The 19,015-nt window shown below is 44.5% G+C and overlaps 3 protein-coding genes across 5 annotated transcripts; 1 reads left to right on the forward strand and 2 right to left on the reverse strand.

The window, feature by feature from the left end:
* Positions 1-909: 909 nt before the first annotated feature.
* On the forward strand, positions 910-2,686 carry LOC130385611 (uncharacterized). The gene is made up of 8 exons (XM_056594214.1): positions 910-1,256; positions 1,375-1,445; positions 1,722-1,898; positions 2,011-2,069; positions 2,147-2,206; positions 2,292-2,339; positions 2,419-2,550; positions 2,634-2,686. The coding sequence occupies exons 1-8, from the start codon at positions 1,093-1,095 to the stop codon at positions 2,652-2,654; spliced, it is 732 nt and encodes a 243-aa protein (XP_056450189.1). The 5' UTR covers positions 910-1,092; the 3' UTR covers positions 2,655-2,686.
* Positions 2,687-3,217: 531 nt separating this feature from the next.
* LOC130385610 (zinc finger protein 239-like) lies at positions 3,218-13,371 on the reverse strand. Of its 2 annotated transcripts, none has more exons than XM_056594213.1 (4): positions 12,865-13,371; positions 12,618-12,681; positions 9,016-12,244; positions 3,218-3,393 (listed from the first exon to the last, which is right to left on the reverse strand). In XM_056594213.1, exons 1-3 carry the CDS (start codon positions 13,060-13,062, stop codon positions 11,430-11,432), a joined length of 1,077 nt encoding a protein of 358 aa, XP_056450188.1. In that variant the 5' UTR covers positions 13,063-13,371; the 3' UTR covers positions 3,218-3,393; positions 9,016-11,429. The 2 variants fall into 2 exon arrangements, with proteins under 2 accessions (XP_056450188.1, XP_056450187.1); XM_056594212.1 differs by having other exon boundaries at positions 12,618-12,684.
* A 272-nt stretch (positions 13,372-13,643) lies between these two features.
* Positions 13,644-18,709, reverse strand: LOC130385608 (zinc finger protein 394-like). 2 transcript variants are annotated; one of them, XM_056594203.1, is made up of 4 exons: positions 18,315-18,709; positions 17,279-17,556; positions 17,032-17,098; positions 13,644-16,645 (listed from the first exon to the last, which is right to left on the reverse strand). In XM_056594203.1, exons 1-4 carry the CDS (start codon positions 18,619-18,621, stop codon positions 15,744-15,746), a joined length of 1,554 nt encoding a protein of 517 aa, XP_056450178.1. In that variant the 5' UTR covers positions 18,622-18,709; the 3' UTR covers positions 13,644-15,743. The 2 variants fall into 2 exon arrangements, with proteins under 2 accessions (XP_056450178.1, XP_056450179.1); XM_056594204.1 differs by having other exon boundaries at positions 13,650-16,645; positions 17,032-17,095; positions 18,315-18,707.
* Positions 18,710-19,015: the final 306 nt, after the last annotated feature.

The raw sequence follows: 19,015 nt of genomic DNA on the forward strand, positions 1-19,015 counted from the left end.
GGATCTTTAAGAATGCTTAACTGGGATATTTATATATTCATGGCTCAAATATTAAGGATCATGCTTTTGACGTGTAACTAACGCATTTACGCGGTCAGCGATCCGCTGCCAGGCTTTGGTTCTCCGGGTTCCAGAGGTTTTAGCGTTCCCTTTTCTTGTGATAATGTCCTTCTCCTCGTCATAGCTCTCCAGGAGAACCTGGGGTTCCATTTCATTGAAATAAGCGGCCCGTTTCGCCATATCGATCAGGGTTTCCATGATCCATACATCACGTCTTTTTAAGTTTGGCGTGGACGCGCACAACCCTGTGTTAACCAACCCCGAGTTGATTGAACTAATGCATAACCGCTGCTGTGGAACCGAAAACTCTGGGTTGGTCGGCACAGGGTCAATCAACCTAGAGTTCAGCGTTAACTCAGTGTTTGTTAAACCTCCGTTCGTGGAACACCCCTCTGTTCTGAAACCGAAAACCCAGAGTTGCTTTTCAACCCTGAACTCTGAGTCAACCAACTCAGAGCGCAGGATTAAACTCAGAGTATGTTAAACCAGCTACCTGAAACAGGCCTCTGAACAGTCATCAGGTACCGAGTTATGGTGTGTTCCAGATGCCTCGTAAACCAGCCTTACGACTTGTGACGTAATTTCCTGTCTCGTAGCGCTGGAATAAAGTAGCAATCAAGTGTGTAAGAGCATTTAAAATCAACAAAAATGGCTGTGCCCGTGAATAGATTTATTTTCTTTGTATTTGTACCATTACAAATAAATTGGTACAAAAATTTGTACCAATTGCTACTTTATTCCGGTCGCCAATGTCTTGCTGTGCGTGCCGTGCAATACAATGTAAAGTTGTGTTGTTTGTTTTCAAGCTGAGGCCTGTTTCAGGTAGCTGGTTTAACATACTCTGAGTTTAATCCTGCGCTATGAGTTGGTTGACTCAGAGTTCAGGGTTGAAAAGCAACTCTGGGTTTTCGGTTTCAGAACAGGTGATCAGCGTTGGCTTAATCAACTCTGAGTGTGTTCACGCTGGGTTGGGGGCGTGCCTGTTGACTATAAAGAGCCATCATCAATGGATCTCTGATAACATGATCAAACATGGACCAAAAGCGGAGATCCAGTTACTTTTCCCCCACGGAATTGGAAATTCTCATGCGCGCATATGCAGAGCAGTTACCAATTTTCACCAAAAAAAGCAATACCGCCGCGGCAGCGAGAGCGCGAGAGAGAGCTTGGCAGGAAATTGCTGAACAAGTCAATGCGTGAGTAAAATAAAATAGTAAAATAAAATAAGAGGAAAGTTTAATATCTTCCACTTATTCAATATGTAAATTGTGTGTGTGTGTGTGTGTGTGTGTGTGTGTGTGTCAATTTACACAGGAACAACCCGAGTTGCCCCAAGAGGACTTGGCAGCAAATAAAAATGAAGTATAAAAATATAGTTCAAACAGGTAAACTAATGTTTAATTGAAATCAAATCAATTGTGCTGTTTTGCTCGCTCTACCTAATTTAACAGCTATATTCAACATGTGATGGGTCTATATTTAAGTAGTAAATGTAAGTAGTACATTTCTCAGCCACCCCAACACTGCCAATATTTAATAGGATTTAGATATATTAGAAGGCTACACCCAGGCAAAATGCATTGTATGTATGTATGTATACATATATGTGTCTTCAAAATAGCGCTTACTGAATATTAGGGTAACATTTTCCTCCATGTTAGCAAATCGAAAAAAAGCAGAGGCCCGGAAGACTGGAGGGGGTCCACCACCTGCAGCCCTCACAGAGGCTGAGGAGATGGCCCTCAGCCAACAGAGTATGCGTCCTGTGGCTGAGGGCATCCCTGGAGGGAGCTCCTCTGATCCCCCCACCCCCCAGGATAGAAGTGCCTTTATAAGAGGTTGGTTATTCAAAATAATTAAATATGTACACGCAACCCAGCGCGTTGCAAATTAGATGGGGCAATATTCTGGCTCAATTAATCATTTCACTGTCTAATCATCTTCTTACAGTTACTGATGGCGTCATCGCCCTACTGGAACCAGATGCCCTCACCAACCTCCATGCAATTGTAACAATTCTTCACCTTCCACAGATTATAAATAATGTCTTGATAATTGCTGAACACAACTGTTAATGTCATTACAGGAAGATGATGGAGAAACATTGTCAGCGGCATTAGAAAGGGAAGAGGAAAGGCCTATTGAGGTTAACACCTTTTAAAAATAACATCTAAAAGTTGATGATAGCGTTGTACAATTTAAAACGGACATCTTCTTTCTCTCTCAATCAGGATGAAATCGAAGAGAGGCCATCCACTTCTAATTCACAGCTTAGCTCTGTAAGATTCTCCCTGGAATTAAAATGAAACGCTGTACTTGGCACTGTGAAATCCAATGTCATCTTTTGCATTCCTATAGCTTCCAGTCAAAGAGCTCTATAAAATCTATCTGGAAAAACAAATAAATAAAGCAGACTTGGAAATGGACCACATAAGGCAAAAGATGCAAAAGGATGCTTTGGAGATCCAAATTTTGGAACATAAGTTAAAGGTGGGTGAGGTGCAAACTGGGATACTGTTTCCTGCTCCAAAAACATACCCAATATGAATGACTTTTTTTTTTTGTGCTTTCAGGAAATAAAGAAATCCTCATAAAAAGTAGATTGTCTTTATTAGAACACGGGCTGTGGTGGGACAAGTTATTTTGTTGGAACAGTGTCACCCCCTACCAGAGGCTGGGTCTGTCACACGAGTTTACTATCATACAGGAAGGCGAAAGAATGCCAAAGAAAACATTTCGGAAATCATAAAATGCATTTAACTACATAGAAAACTCAAACAAAATGATTTTGGCATAGTCTTTCTCTAACCAACCTTCCTTCCTGTGGATCCATGGCATGGTTTGGGTTGATGTGCTGCTCATCTGCAACTGCAGGTGGGCAATTTTCCCCTCTCAAAACCGCGATGTTGTGTAGACCCAAACATGCAATTATTATGTCACATGCCCTTTCTGGTGTGACTCGCAGCATTTGGAGGCACTGGAATCTTGCCTTCAGGATCCCGAACGTGTTTTCGACCCTGGCTCTCGTCCTCATATGCGCCAGGTTGTAGCGCTGCTGTGGTCCTGGCACGGGATCGGCATACGGGGTCAGAAGGCAAGGTTGGCAGGGGTACCCTCCGTCACCTAAAACATGACCGTCGAACTCTCCTACGATACAGGTGAAATATTAATCATCTGAACAAATATGGATTATAAATCCTTCAAATATAGGCTTAACTCACCACGGGCAAAGCGAGTGCTCAGATTAGACTCCTGAAATATGCGTGCGTCATGCACAGACCCCGGCCACTTTGCCTCCACTTCGGTGATGATATTTCTGGCATCACATACAACCTTCAAATTGCAGAGGAGTATAATTAGATACAGAGGCTGTTTTGTTAAGTATCTTTAATTTAAAATGCTGAAGGTCTAGGCCTTCACCTGTATCTGCACATTGATGCTGTGGAAGGACTTCCTATTAACAAAGTCTCCTTCATTCAGTGAAGGAGCTTTAATAGGAATATGAGTTCCATCGATGCACCCGATGACACCCGGAAAATCTAGAACATTACAAATTAATTAATTTAATTAAATTGTGCACATTATTTATTAAATTAAAATGTTCCAAGAAACAAATAGGCTACATTGTTGCTACTGTTACCTGCAATTCTGTAGAACTCTTCCTTGATTGTTCGTATAGGTCGGTGACTTGGAAACATCACAAACGTGTTTGATGTTTCCAAGTCACCGACCTATACGAACAAGAAACTTGTCACGTAGAACCGTTTTAAGCCGAAATAAATGAAAAACGAATGCTTAAAATATGATACATTACGGGATTCGAACTCATACTATCGTGGGGGGGGGATATTAATAAGGTCGGATTTCATTCCGATGTACCGTAGACCCACATAGAAAATCTCCGCAATTTTTTTTATAAATTCTTCGTGAAAACACGAAAGGCAGCCAGATCAACTTGTGAACTTGCGTTCACAGTTGCTAGGGAAACCACCTACCGTTGCAGCGCGTTGCAACCAGTGTGAACTGCCCAGTTTTAGAACGTTGCGTCGCAAGGCGTCGCAAGGAGTTGCGAGTTGCAAGTCGTTGCAAGGTGAATCTTTGGTCTGAACTGGGCTTAAAGAAAACGTTTCAGTGCCAAAGTCACATTTCTGACAGACCGACACACGGTTGCCTTTGAAATGTGCTCGGCGTCACCGACGTTGTAAAGAAAGCTGCCGTTTGCAAAAAAGTGTGCCACACAAATAATTTGTATTGAACTTAAAGCATGCCCCCGGTGCGTTTGACATTTAACATGGGGGCTGAGAAGGTGGTCTAAATAAATTATAGATTGCGCTGAAAAACGATAGCGCTCGTGAAGAAAATTATCAGGAAAAGAAAGTATATCCAACCGGGGTCTTAATAATCGTTCCTCACGGAGATTCCTTCTGAGGATCGCAGCCTCTACGTCCACGGGCTCTCGTAGAAAAGGACATGCCATTTCTAACACCTTCGGTCGGAGAGCTGCCTTCAGCCTTATAGACAACAAACTCAGAGTAGGTGGCGTCACTAGGCTGTTTTATTCGGGGCTAAAGCCCCGGATCTAATTTGATTAGCCCCGAATCTTTTTTGTTAAAAAAAATATATATATATATATTTTTTTTATATTTTGCTGCATGCAGAGCCTGTGCCATATCCGCACGTCGCACATTCTCCCATTTGTTATGACTCTTGCGTAGTTTACTGCTAGGAATTTCTGTTCTACTGCTCAAGATTTTAGCATAGCATGCCAATATTGATGACTGACTAAGGATGAATGCTAACATGATTTGTTTCTAACTTTTGCCTTAAGTTATAATTTAGCTAACTAGCTAGCTGCCCACCCTTCCAATGGTGGCTGTCATTTCATTACCAATGTTAAGTGTCATAAATAGTTAACACTGGTGCTGAGTCATGATTCCTAAAAAGGAAATACCCAAAACATGTGATATGTTTTCAATTTGCAGAAAGTTTTGAAAAATCCAGGATGCCCGAGAGCCTTACTGCATTATATTCCATAATAGTTGTTTCTTTAGGAACCTGAATGTCGTCTTTTGCTTCACAGAAAAAAATATATTTCCACCATAAAATGATGCAGAAAAGGCACAGATAGATTAGGAAATTAAATGTTTGACGCTCAAAAAATCTATAATTTGTCCCCGAAAATGTTGAAATGAACCTAGCCTATATGACCCTGTACGCAGGTTGTATGCAATATATTCATAGATATGTTGTCTTTACTTTTTGGATTAAAAAGAAGGCATGTCAGTAAACTCCGTGTCGGCCCTTAGTGTGATTATCATTTAATCATAGAGTGGCCCTTTGTGAAAATGAGTTTGACACCCCTGATATAGGTAATGTAAGGTCTGTCTCACTTGTATTCATTTTACTCTGAAATAATTTGAATGGAACTTTAGATGTCTGGGGATAAGCAGCAGTCAGGTAGCAAAGCTATAATTACCTGCCTATTTGGTTTATTGAGGGAAAGCATAATGAAAAAAAATGTGCATGCACAATAAAGTATACAACAAAATTTACCGCGCTCGCACTGTCCTATTCCCTCTTGGGCTAAGCCCCGGATGCTTCAGAAACCTAGAAACGCCCCTGTCTAACCACCTCCCGAGCAGGTTAGGTCCACGGCGTATGTTGCCGCAGCAACTAACTCTCGGTTGCGCTGAACCTGCTACCTGAAACGGAAAACCCAGAGTTTCCACTAACTCAGAGCGAACAAACTCGGGGTTGCCTCAAAACCAGCTACCTGAAACAGGCCTCAGGTTTACTAAAGAGGCTAATGTAGCTAACAATAAACAACACATTTCATGACGCAATCATAAAGTCGAACGGGAACGCTATAAGTGCTCCGAGACCGAAAATTACGTCAACTCGGAAGGCTGGTGTCCGAGGCACCTGAATCACACCATTAAGCTCGGAGGAAAGTGATTTAAAGAGCCCATGCCATTAAAATCACATTTTTCCTATTGTTTGTTAAATAACATAGGTCTGAATAAGTTTGTGAGCTGTGGTAAGTTTGAAATATGCAGTTTGTCTCCTGAATGCAATAGGCGATGAAAGGAAAAAGGCAGAAGAAATGAGCCGATCTGGATAAGGTGACACTGTGACGTAGCGTTGTCAAACTATTATTCATGTCCCTGCCCACTTGGTTGGTTCGTAACCACCCACAAGAATTCTGAAGGAGTCGTGATTGAGCTAGTGCTAAATGCTAATACGTGTACGGCAGTTGCTTAGTTCGTAGTAACAGGCTAGTTACAGAATTTTGAATGCAATGGCAGAACGACATCGAACTACATGAACTGCGACATGCTGCCTGCCGCCGGTTGCCGCGAGGCACCACCGCCGCGAAGCACCACCGCCCGGCAGCGGGCAGCCGGGCGGTGGTGCCTCGCGCCGGCAGCAGGCAGGTTCTGTCTACTACAGATTGATGTGGAAGTGGAAGAACCAGAGACGTCGGAGAACCCAACGAAGTCCTTTGTGATTCATTATATCGTCTCGACGTGCACACAGCTTTTGGCCGTGATAATATGTATTATTATTTGATATAGATATCTATGTATTATATGATATTATTTAGATATAGAGCTCCAGGACTGTAACGCAAGTGTTGTACACTTCCTTGTTATTTGGATAACCATTCTGCTGTTGGTGTGATGGCGCATAACACGTCGGACTCTCGTCTATGGTATTTCTACAACTAGACCCGTAGTGGGGGTTATCTCAGCCATGGTTGAGAATGAATTGGGGGAAAGGAACTTTGGCTTTCACTCCCTGAAGTCATGAACCACGACATGGAGGAGAAAGGGATTGTTGACCGCGGTCGTCTCCCGCCGGAGCCTCGCTGCCGTTGGACCACCGCCTCGGCTTCAGGATGCGGTGATTAGCGCTGACCGCTGCCGAGGCGGCGGGAAGCAGGGCTCAAGCGGGATACATTCGCGGCCAACAATCCCTTTCTCCTCCATGTCGTGGTTCATGTAGCCTACTTCAGGGAGTCAAAGCCAAAGTTCCTTTCCCCCAATTCATTCTCAACCATGGCTGAGATAACCCCCACTACGAGTCTCGCTGTAGAAATACCAGAGACGAGAGTCCGACGCGTTATGCGCCATCACACCAACAGCAGAACGGTTATCCAAATAACAAGGAAGTGTACAACACTTGCGTTACAGTCCTGGAGCTCTGCTCTATATCTAAATAATATCATATAATACATAGATATCTATATCAAATAATACATATTATCACGGCCAAAAGCTGTGTGCGCGTCCAGACGATATAATGAATCACAAAGGACTTCGTCGGGTTCTCCGACGTCTCTGGTTCTTCCACTTCCACATCAATCTGAAGTAGACGCGGTCGTTTGAGATTCATAATAACCTATCGTCTGGAGGCTCACACAGCTTTTGGCCATGATAATATATATAATATATTATATGATATAGATATCTATGTATAATATGGGTTTCTAAGAGCCATTGCGATACATCCACCGTAAACAGAGGGCATGGTACCGTGGCTACAAGCTGCTCAGGGCCAGGTGATAATATATATTATATATTATATGATATAGATATGTATAATATGGGTTTCTACGAGCCATTGCGATACATCCACTGTAAACAGAGCGCATGGTACTGTCAGTGGCTACAAGCTGCTCAGGGCCACACCCCCACCCCCCTCCTTGACCTGCCTTGACACGCCCACCGTATACAGAGCGCATGGTAGTGGCTACAAGCTGCTCAGGGCCACACCCCCACCCCCCTCCTTGACCTGCCTTGACACGCCCACCGAAACAGCGCGTTTGGGGGAAGCTCAATGTGCGACTGTTTCGGAGTGACTGTAACTCTGCACCACGGCTGAATTTCGGGGACGTCTTTGAATACTGTGTTTGTTGCCCACTAATACCTATATTAAAGCATCATAAAATAGAATGTCATGGGATCTTTAAACAAAACAGTGTGATTCTAAAAAAGCATAAATTATATCGAAACTCTGTTTGTATATTATTGAAGACACAAGTGTGTTGATTTGTTAAATGTTTGATCAAAGGTTAGCGGTTAAAATGTACCAAGTGACAATATATTATACAATATACAATTGTATATTGTGAAAGGGATTTCTATACATTCTCCTTGGACCTAGAGATACCTCCCGTCCTCTCTAATTGAAAGGTGTTAAGATAGTTTGCATTTGCTTTGCCACTGTAGCCACAAAGTCTGGTACTGAGACAAATCGACTGACTTCTTTGCTGTGTAGATACCTTAGATACCTAGATACTGTCTTGCCGTCAAGACCACTTCACATATAGTGTATTGCAATTTAACTTGTTCTCTCGTCTGGCCCATCCTAAAAGGCATTTTTACACTGCCCAGCCGGTACAGCGGCAGCGGCTTGGCACACCCTGGCCCACCCTGCAATTTGACTTTCTTGCCGGTGTAAAACCGAGGGGGTATATTCCGCCTTCGTCAAGAAGACGGCTTTCTTGGTTAATTGGAATAGGCGGGGCTACGCATGGAGAGTAGACCTGAATAATTTGCATACAAACAAGATTAACTATTTACAATTTCAAAAACGCTAACCTATTCTTTATTTTGCTGACCACATGTTTTTTGCCTTGTAAGGAAAGTTCCTCTGCTGCTTTCTCGTAGATCGCACCATCTTTCCCCACGCCTTCGTTAAATGCGACTAAATCACCTTCTCTCCTATGATGGTCAGCAGCTCGCGGATTTCACCGTCTCTCCGAACTACTCAGGTTGAGGTCGCTGCGTTGTCTGTTGTAGAGACAACGCAGCGACACCCATGAGCGACACCTCTACCCAAGTCCTGCCCCTGGTACTGGGATGCGTCTAATCGCATTTACATGAAAACATGCCCGGATATTTGACGGTGTAAAAAATTACTAAACCCTCCACGATGGTCACTCCCTCTCACCTTTGTTTCCTTTGTTGTTAGCAGAGGTGGTTGGCTCCACGGTCGCTTGCATACCCAGTGCTAGGCTTAAATAATATACAGAGGAAATAACACACAGAGGGGCATCAGTGCTGTTTTTACTGGCACTGAGTAGTTTATTAAACACGTGTGTGTAGTTGAACTTGCCTCTAGGTCACATGCTCATTCAGGGACATTTCATTGGCTGCCGCTGAATACACAATACTTATGGTGTCAATGGAGGCCATATATTTAACAATTATTCACAGAAGGCGAAGTGAATAGTGGGTAATAGTGGGCTATTCTTCCCCACTATTCAAGGAGCCTGAGGTGAATAATTGTTTTAGTATATACTACACGCGAACACTCCAAAAAGAAACAAGATCTAATATCATGCGATGAAAACAATATCCCGAGTTTAAGATCTCAATCATGGGATATTGCCCAACATCCTGACATAGCGAACCAATCAAATTGCGCCATCTTAGGAGGTTCACGTGTAGCAACTGATCATACATGTCAACACCCCCACTTGCTCTCACATTGGTAGCCTACATACTTAAACAACAAAAAAACATAGTTTTCTACCTTCATCAGGCGCATTAATTGAAATACATGGTTTCCAAACATGAGCTTTGTAAACTTAATCAACTTAAACTGTGCTGCAGGTTTTGTCATCACATTTGCTACCATCTAATCTGTCTTGTTGTGCAAAAGTTCAAACTTATCTTCCCATCACCCACAGTTGACCTCACAAAACAATATTTGATGTCAACATGCTTACTCCTCTGTCTGTTCACAGGATTTGTTGCTAGTGCTTTTGTACCTTGGTTATCCTCATAAACATTAGGCTCCTGGTATTGATGTCTGTCAATGCCCTCTAACAGCTGAACTAGGTACCAAACCTCTTCTGTAGTAGACGCTAACGCCATGTACTCCACCTCACAGTGGGCTGCATTTTGGTTTTCCATGAGATCAAAGGTCCATTTTCAGATAAGCTTACACAACACCCTGTGGTACTGCGTCTGTCATTTGTGTTTGGATTTTGCACAAAGTTGTTTTATCTGAAAAACTCGTGCAGTACCTTGTTCCAATTTCCGCCTGATTGTTTTAGTCCCTACAGCGACTTCTTCAGCCTGCATACCAACTTTGTATCTGTGCCAGATTTCACCTCATAACCTTCCGGCTGTTCCATATAAATGTCAAAATATATTGGTGCATGTAGGTAGGCTGTCTTGACATCCATCTGACGTAAGATCAAGTTTTCTTGCATTTTGCATCAAGACTCTGATACTAGTCAGGTTAGCAGTAGGAGAAAGTCTCATAATCCACACCAACCCTCTGACTGTATCTTTTGGCTACATAGCGTGCCTTGCATTTTTCTGATTCATCTGGATTGTCCTCTGGCAAGTGTGTTAGGGTAAATGTTTCATTTTCTTTTAATGATTGTATCTCCTCATCCATCGCATTAACCCATTATTTTGAGTGATGTGAGGTTACAGCTTCTCTGAATGTAAGTGTATGTTAGTCACTACTCTTTAGCAATAATCTGTTAGTGGGTACTTGATCATCACTCTCATTATCGCCAGACACATATTCACTTAAGTAATCTGGTTTCTTCCTCTCTCTTGAAGGGTAACGCTTGTGCTCAAGTGTCTGTGTCTGGCTGTGTACTTCAGGCATAGTAACTGGCACGTTGTCCTGTGTATGGGCTCGACTCACATCAGTATTTTTCCTGGTATAGTAAGTTCTATTCTGCAGATCAGAATCATCATCGACAGCTGCCATGTCAGTCGCTGTGTCTGCCGCTCTGTGTTTGTTTGGTTGACAAACTTCACCAGTCTATGCTTCTGCACTTTTCAAACCATATAGGCTGAACTGTTCTTGTCATAGCAGACAAAAAAATCACTTTTCATACCTTGAGTCTAATTTTCTTGTCCTGTTTGTGAGCATAGCACTCTGAACCAAACTATTGCATCCTGGTCAAGGTTGTTTCCCTTTCAGCCGTAAGTAAGGGTCTGCTTTGTGCAGTCCGTTCCTCACTATAGCAGCTGTCTGGACTGCATAGGTTCACAGCTCTTTCGGAAGCTTGGTGAACTCGCCTCTATGTCACATGCTCATTCAGGGACATCCCATTGGCTAAATACTTATGGTGACTATGGAGCACATATATTTATACAGTCAAAATTTGTATTAACCCACGATGTGAAAGAATCATGGTCACTCATTGTCCTACTGAATCTGTATGCGCTTCGCATGATCAAAATATTCTTCATCACACATACATCAATTATTTACAACAATGAAAGCATAAAGCGAATCAAAAGTTGGAAAGCGTTAAAAAAAAAAAAAACTACAGCAGTCATTTCAACCGATACAAGATAGAGGTGTCAATCAAAGCGTCCCCTTGCTCCGTGTCAAAGCACCTCATTGCCTCTGTGCTTGAGCATGTGCCTAGCCAAATGGCTAGGGTCGCCGAAGCTGGCGTTGCACTGCAGACACACGCAGGGCTTCTCCCCGGAGTGAGTCCTGATGTGGATCTTCAGCTGAGAGCCTACAATGAAGCTCTTCATGCATTGGTTACACCTGTAGGGCTTCTCCCCGGAGTGAATCCTCAAGTGGACCTTCAGGTGAGAGCTGGTACCGAAGCTCTTCATGCATTGGTCACACCTGTAGGGCTTCACCTGTAGGGAGTGAGTGCTCATGTGGCGCTTCAGGTGGGAGCTCCGTCCGAAGCGCCTCATGCATTGGTCACAGCTGTAGGGCTTCTCCCCCGAGTGAATCCTCATGTGGGCCTTCAGATTGGCTTTCTTTTGGAAGCGCTTCGTGCATTGGTAGCACCCGTATGGCTTCTCGCCGGTGTGGGTAATCATTGGGATGGTCTTCTTGGTATTGTCGGGAAAACCTTTGCCAAACAAGACACAGGGCCGGCCCTTGCGGCCGCTCTGATGCTCAGTCAGCTCCTCAAGGTGGACGAGCCACTCGCCGCGCTCCAGGCTCTTGGCCACGCTGTGGTCCGCGGGGAGCAAGTTTCGGGCCTCTAGATCGGACGCGCTGAACAGGGTATCATGGCCGTCCACCGCCAGTGGGCCCTCCCCTTTTCCAGCGACGCTCAGGATCCGCAGCTCCTCGCTGTGACCTGACATGTGGGAGGAGCCAGGGGCGTCCACATGCAGACTATCCGAGGTGGCGCCGCGCTTTGTGCTGCGGTCTTCAAAGTCATCGCAGTCTTCTGCAGAGAGGAAAACAAAGACAGAGAAAAAGTAATTTTATTATTCATTATTTTCACAAAGGGATACAGGAGGTACTTTGTAAACCCTTGTGTATTGGAAGAATTATATTTTTCTAACTTCTATTCGTTGATGATCAGCTGAGATGGCATCGCTACGTCTACCCCTTTTAAGGATGTGGGGAGGTCATAAAGAGACAACCCAGGTCAGAGCTGATATCAGCATTCCTGACACCTGTCTGCCATGAAGTAGATGTACTCATTCTACTATAAACTGTATAAGTACGCTTTTTAGCAGAGGTAGAATCGAGTACATTCTCAGTTGATCCAGGGTGTTTGCTTGCTTACTTGTATAGATGCAATGTGTATAACTAACCTAGAGCGGGCATGGCTCCACCAATATCCTCTTCATCCTTGATTAAAATGGTGTCTGGGGTCTGCTGCTTTCCACATAAAGAAAGGAAACACACACAAGACATATTCTTTAATTTGCACAGAATAGTTGTCAATCCCCGCTGATGGCACATTGAATCATAAAGGTGTGTGCTTTCGATGGGTGTGTGCTGGAGTTGTAACAGAGGAAGCCTCTCTTTTGGATGGTGAATGAGAAGATGTTTTCCAACCTGCACAGTCAGCTCCTCGCAGCAGACCAACTGCTCGCCACGCTCCAGGCTCTTGGTCACGCTGTGGTCCGCAGACAGCGGGCTCAGGGCCTCCACTTCGGACGCAGTGAAGAGGGCGTCACGGCCGTCCACCGCCAGTGAGCCCTCCCCTTCTCCATGGATGCCCAGGGTCCGCAGTTCCTCGCTGTGACTGGACATGTGAGAGGAGCCAGGGGCATGTAGACTCTCAGAGATGGCGCCACGCTGTGTGCTGTGGTCTCCAAAGTCCTCGCAGTCATTCTGCAGAGTGGAAAAGAAATGACAGAAAGTGGTTGTTTCTATAAATTATTTGCACAGCGTGTATTTTACGTGAAAATAAACTATTTAAATGTATGTGTATGTATTGTAACAGACACAGAGGGTTTGAAATGTGTACTGCAGACACAGATTCAGAGTTTTGGAGAGGGATATCTCCCCCAGCCCCCTCCTCCCTCGACTCAAAGCTCAAGCAGGTGACCATGACACTGAACAAACACCAATGCAAACTGATCTGAGCACAACAGGACCCAAGTTTGACTCGTGTTTTATCAGGGCTCTCGTCATGATGCTTTTCAAAAGAGCACCAGGTTTTTTTTAGCGCAAGTAGAATTTATGCTGCCTAGAATCTATGGGTGGTGTAAGATGAGGGGAATGCAAATGATATTAGGCATGTTGTTTGAGGTAGCCTGCTTCTCCGATATAAATCATTATTCATTGTTAATTTTGAATCATGATTCAAAATGACAACATGGTATAACATAACGAATAGTGCCCCCTGAACGTTGGACCCTCCTGTTTTCTATCTATTACAATAGGAACTCAACTCACCATTCCCCAGTGGTTTAGTCCGTGGCCGGCAGATGATGGCGCGAGCCAGGGCCAAACGACTTGCCGCACGCGATGCATTTGATCTAGTTTGAAGCCGCAAAGAAAACAGCTCCCTCCTCATCACCTTCATCCTCGTCTTCATCGCTTCGTTTTCTTTCAAGCTCCGAGTTATTTGTAAGCGAAGGGTAGCCGAGCCTTCCGAGAACAGCTTGGTAATTTCAGATACGGCAGCTTTCGCCAGTGCGTCCATTATGGACGAAAGCTCATCTTCCATTGTGGAGTTGCACGGTGACATGTTTATTAACATATTTTACTTTGTTGTGTACACAGGGCAGACGGACACTTGGCGTTGTGTATTGTGATGGTGTGTTCCTGAATCCTCGGACGCCAGCCTTCCGAGCCGTCATTTCCGGTCATTTCCGAGAGCATTTTTACGTCATTTGGCGTGCTCGTGCGACTTTGTGATTGTGTCATGAAATTGGCTAGTCGTTGTTTATTGTTAGCTACATTAGCGTCTTTAACAAACCAGCTCGAAAATAAACAAAAAAAATAAACATTTTGGTTTTCCATGAGATCAAAGGTCCATTTTCAGTTAAGCTTACACAACACACTGTGGTACTGCGCCTGTTATTTGTGTTTTGTTGTTTTCACTGAAATACTTGTGCAGTACCTTGTTCCAATTTCCGCCATACAGCGACTTCTTCAGCTTGCATACCAACTTTGTATCTGTGCCAGATTTCACCTCATAACCTTCCGGCTGTTCCATATAAATGTCAAAATGTATTGGTGCATGTAGGTAGAATGTCTTGACATCCATCTGACGTCAGATCAAGTTTTCTTGCATTTTGCATCAAGACTCTGATACTAGTCAGGTTAGCAGTAGGAGAAAGTCTCATAATCCACACCAACCCTCTGACTGTATCTTTTGGCTACATAGCGTGCCTTGCATTTTTCTGATTCATCTGGATTGTTTTTAATAGGATAAACCCATCTACCCTCCACTCCTGTCTTGTCCTCTGGCAAGTGTGTTAGGGTAAATGTTTCATTTTCTTTTAATGATTGTACCTCCTCATCCATCGCATTTACCCATTATTTTGAGTGATGTGAGGTTACAGCTTCTCTGAATGTAAGTGTATGTTAGTCACTACTCTTTTAGCAATAATCTGTTAGTGAGTACTTGATCATCACTCTCATTATCGCCAGACACATATTCACTCAAGTAATCTGGTTTCTTCCTCTCTCTTGAAGGGTAACGCTTGTGCTCAAGTGTCTGTGTCTGGCTGTGTACTTCAGGCATAGTAACTGGCACGTTGTCCTGTGTATGGGCTCGACTCACATCAGTATTTTTCCTGGTATAGTAAGTTCTATTCTGCAGATCAGAATCATCATCGACAGCTGCCATGTCAGTCGCTGTGTCTGCCGCTCTGTGTTTGTTTGGTTGACAAACTTCACCAGTCTATGCTTCTGCACTTTTCAAACCATATAGGCTGAACTGTTCTTGTCATAGCAGACAAAAAAATCACTTTTCACACCTTGAGTCTAATTTTCTTGTCCTGTTTGTGAGCATAGCACTCTGAACCAAACTATTGCATCCTGTTCAAGGTTGTTTCCCTTTCAGCCGTAAGTAAGGGTCTGCTTTGTGCAGTCCGTTCGTTCCTCACTATAGCAGCTGTCTGGACTGCATAGGTCCACAGCTCTTTCGGCAGCTTGGTGAACTCGCCTCTATGTCACATGCTCATTCAGGGACATCCCATTGGCTAAATACTTATGGTGACTATGGAGCACATATATTTATACAGTCAAAATTTGTATTAACCAACGATGTGAAAGAATCATGGTCACTCATTGTCCTACTGAACGTATGCGCTTCGCATGATCAAGTTATTCTTCATCACACATACATCAATTATTTACAACAATGAAAGCATAAAGCGAATCAAAAGTTGGAAAGCATTAAAAAATAAAAAAACTACAGCAGTCATTTCAACCGATACAAGATAGAGGTGTCAATCAAAGCGTCCCCTTGCTCCGTGTCAAAGCACCTCATTGCCTTTGTGCTTGCGCATGTGCCTAGCCAAAGTGCTACGGTCGCCGAAGCTGGCGTTGCACTGCAGACACACGAAGGGCTTCTCCCCGGTGTGAGTCCTGATGTGGCTCTTCAGCTGAGAGCCTACAATGAAGCTCTTCATGCATTGGTTACACCTGTAGGGCTTCTCCCCGGAGTGAATCCTCAAGTGGACCTTCAGGTGAGAGCTGGTAACGAAGCTCTTCATGCATTGGTCACACCTGTAGGGCTTCACCTGTAGGGAGTGAGTGCTCATGTGGCGCTTCAGGTCGGAGCTCCGTCCGAAGCGCCTCATGCATTGGTCACAGCTGTAGGGCTTCTCCCCCGAGTGAGTCCTCATGTGGGCCTTCAGATGAGCGCTGGTAACGAAGCTCTTCATGCATTGGTCACACCTGTAGGGCTTCACCTGTAGGGAGTGAGTCCTCATGTGGGCCTTCAGATTGGCTTTCTTTTGGAAGCGCTTCGTGCATTGGTAGCACCCGTATGGCTTCTCACCGGTGTGGGTAATCATTGGGATGGTCTTCTTGGTATTGTCGGGAAAACCCTTGCCAAACAAGACACAGGGCCGGCCCTTGCGGCCGCTCCGATGCTCAGTCAGCTCCTCAAGGTGGACGAGCCACTCGCCGCGCTCCAGGCTCTTGGCCACGCTGTGGTCCGCGGGGAGCGAGTTTCGGGCCTCTAGATCGGACGCGGTGAACAGGGTGTCATGGCCGTCCACCGCCAGTGGGCCCTCCCCTTTTCCAGCGACGCTCAGGATCCACAGCTCCTCGCTGTGACTTGACATGTGGGAGGAGCCAGGGGCGTCCACATGCAGACTATCCGAGGTGGCGCCACGCTTTGTGCTGCGGTCTTCAAAGTCATCGCAGTCTTCTGCAGAGAGGAAAACAAAGACATAGAGAAAGTCAATTTATTATTCATTATTTGCACAAAGGGATACAGGAGGTACTTTGTAAACCCTTGTGTACTGGAAGAATTATATTTTGACATTCTTTCTTTCTAACTTCTATTTGTTGATGATCAGCTGTGATGGCATCGCTACGTCTACCCCTTTTAAGGATGTGGGGAGGTCATAAAGAGACAACCCAGGTCAGAGCTGATCTCAGCATTCCTGACACCTGTCTGCCATGAAGAAGACGTACTCATTCTACTATAAACTGTATAAATAGGCTTTTTAGCACAGGTAGAATCGAGTACATTCTCAGTTGATCCAGGGTGTTTGCTTGCTTGCTTGTATAGATGCAATGTGTATAACTAACCTAGAGCGGGCATGGCTCCACCAATATCCTCTTCATCCTTGATTAAAATGGTGTCTGGGGTCTGCTGCTTTCCACATGAAGAAAGGAAACACACACAAGACATATTCTTTAATTTGCACAGAATAGTTGTCAATCCCCACTGATGACGCAATGAATCATAAAGGTGTGTGCTTTCGATGGCTGTGTGCTGGAGTTGTAACAGAGGAAGCCTCTCTTTTGGATGGTGAATGAGAAGATGATTTCCAACCTGCACAGTCAGCTCCTCGCGGCAGACCAACCGCTCGCCACGCTCCAGGCTCTTGGTCACGCTGTGGTCCGCAGACAGCGGGCTCAGGGCCTCCACTTCGGACGCAGTGAAGAGGGCGTCACGGCCGTCCACCGCCAGTGAGCCCTCCCCTTCTCCATTGATGCCCAGGATCCGCAGTTCCTCGCTGTGACTGGACATGTGAGAGGAGCCAGGGGCATGTAGACTCTCAGAGATGGCGCCACGCTGTGTGCTGTGGTCTCCAAAGTCCTCGAAGTCTTCTGCAGAGTGGAAAAGAAATGACAGAAAGTGATTGTTTCTATAAATTATTTGCACAGTGTGTATTTTTCGTGAAAGAAACTATTTAAATGTATGTGTATGTATTGTAACAGACACAGAGGGTTTGAAATGTGTACTGCAGACACAGATTCAGAGTTTTGGAGAGGGATATCTCCCCCAGCCCCCTCCTCCCTCGACTCAAAGCTCAAGCAGGTGACCATGACACTGAACAAACACCAGTGCAAAATGATCTGAGCACAACAGGACATGCAAGACGAGCGCAATTATTCTGTTTTGAAAATAACAAGTGAAAACGTGTCATTCCCAGTAAGCTGATCAGCTAACATTTTGACATTGTGAATTTATTGATGTTTGAGAATGATAAACCATCTCATGTGGCATCTGTCTTGAAACCCTTCTGGGCTCTTGACTGTTTGCATCTTTGAAATGCAACTCCCAAGTTTGACTCGTGTTTTATCAGGGCTCTGGTCATGATGCTTTTCAAAAGAGCACCAGGGTTTTTTTAGCGCAAGTAGAATTTATGCTGCCTAGAATCTATGGGTGGTGTAAGATGAGGGGAATGCAAATGATATCAGGCATGTTGTTTGAGGTAGCCTGCTTCTCCGATATAAATCATTATTCATTGTTAATTTTGAATCATGATTTAAAATGACAACATGGTATAACATAACAACGAATAGTGCCCCCTGAACGTTGGACCCTCCTGTTTTCTATCTCGTACAATCGGAACTCAACTCACCATTCCCCAGTGGTTTAGTCCATGGCCGGCAGATGTTGGCTCGAGCCAGGGCCAAACGACTTGCCGCACGCGATGCATTTGATCTAGTTTGAAGCCGCAAAGAAAACAGCTCCCTCCTCATCACCTTCATCCTCGTCTTCATCGCTTCCTTTTCTTTCAGGCTCCGAGTTATTTGTAAGCGAAGGGTAGCCGAGCCTTCCGAGAACAGCTTGGTAATTTCAGATACGGCGGCTTTCGCCAGTGCGTCCATTATGGACGAAAGCTCATCTTCCATTGTGGAGTTGCACGGTGACATGTTTATTAACATATTTTACTTTGTTGTGTACACAGGGCCGACGGACGGTGTGTATTGTGATGGTGGCTTCCTGAGTCCTCGGACGCCAGCCTTCCGAGCCGTCATTTCCGGTCATTTCCGAGCATTTTTACGTCACTTGGCCTTCTCGTGCGACTTTGTGATTGTGTCATGAAATTGGCTAGTCGTTGTTTATTGTTAGCTACATTAGCGTCTTTAGCAAACCAGCTCGAAAATAAACAAAAAAAATAAACAACAACTTGACATTGCAGAAGCAGAAAGGCTGAGGTACTACAGTAATGTAGTTTTCACAAAATCTTTTTTGCCACATTTCATACAATTAATACTTACTACAGTGCAACAGCGTCCCCAAGTGGAAGGTAGATGTAGCTCAACAATGGTTGGTTTG

The sequence above is a fragment of the Gadus chalcogrammus genome, chromosome 7 (assembly GCF_026213295.1).
Source record: "Gadus chalcogrammus isolate NIFS_2021 chromosome 7, NIFS_Gcha_1.0, whole genome shotgun sequence".
Lineage (NCBI taxonomy): Eukaryota > Metazoa > Chordata > Actinopteri > Gadiformes > Gadidae > Gadus > Gadus chalcogrammus.

Excerpts from the sequence above, each read along its gene's own strand:
- LOC130385610 (XM_056594212.1), bottom strand. The coding sequence starts at position 13,062 with ATGTCCAGTCACAGCGAGGAACTGCGGACCCTGGGCATCCATGGAGAA. Across the intron at positions 12,685-12,864 it reads GCGAGGAGCTGACTGTGCAG|CAGCAGACCCCAGACACCAT; the intron begins GTTGGAAAACAT and ends TTATGTGGAAAG. Across the intron at positions 12,245-12,617 it reads TGGAGCCATGCCCGCTCTAG|AAGACTGCGATGACTTTGAA; the intron begins GTTAGTTATACA and ends TCCTCTCTGCAG.
- LOC130385611 (XM_056594214.1), top strand. The coding sequence starts at position 1,093 with ATGGACCAAAAGCGGAGATCCAGTTACTTTTCCCCCACGGAATTGGAA. Across the intron at positions 2,340-2,418 it reads CTAATTCACAGCTTAGCTCT|CTTCCAGTCAAAGAGCTCTA; the intron begins GTAAGATTCTCC and ends GCATTCCTATAG. Across the intron at positions 2,551-2,633 it reads TTTTGGAACATAAGTTAAAG|GAAATAAAGAAATCCTCATA; the intron begins GTGGGTGAGGTG and ends TTGTGCTTTCAG.
- LOC130385608 (XM_056594203.1), bottom strand. The coding sequence starts at position 18,621 with ATGTTAATAAACATGTCACCGTGCAACTCCACAATGGAAGATGAGCTT. Across the intron at positions 17,557-18,314 it reads GACTAAACCACTGGGGAATG|AAGACTTCGAGGACTTTGGA; the intron begins GTGAGTTGAGTT and ends TCCACTCTGCAG. Across the intron at positions 17,099-17,278 it reads GCGAGGAGCTGACTGTGCAG|CAGCAGACCCCAGACACCAT; the intron begins GTTGGAAATCAT and ends TCATGTGGAAAG.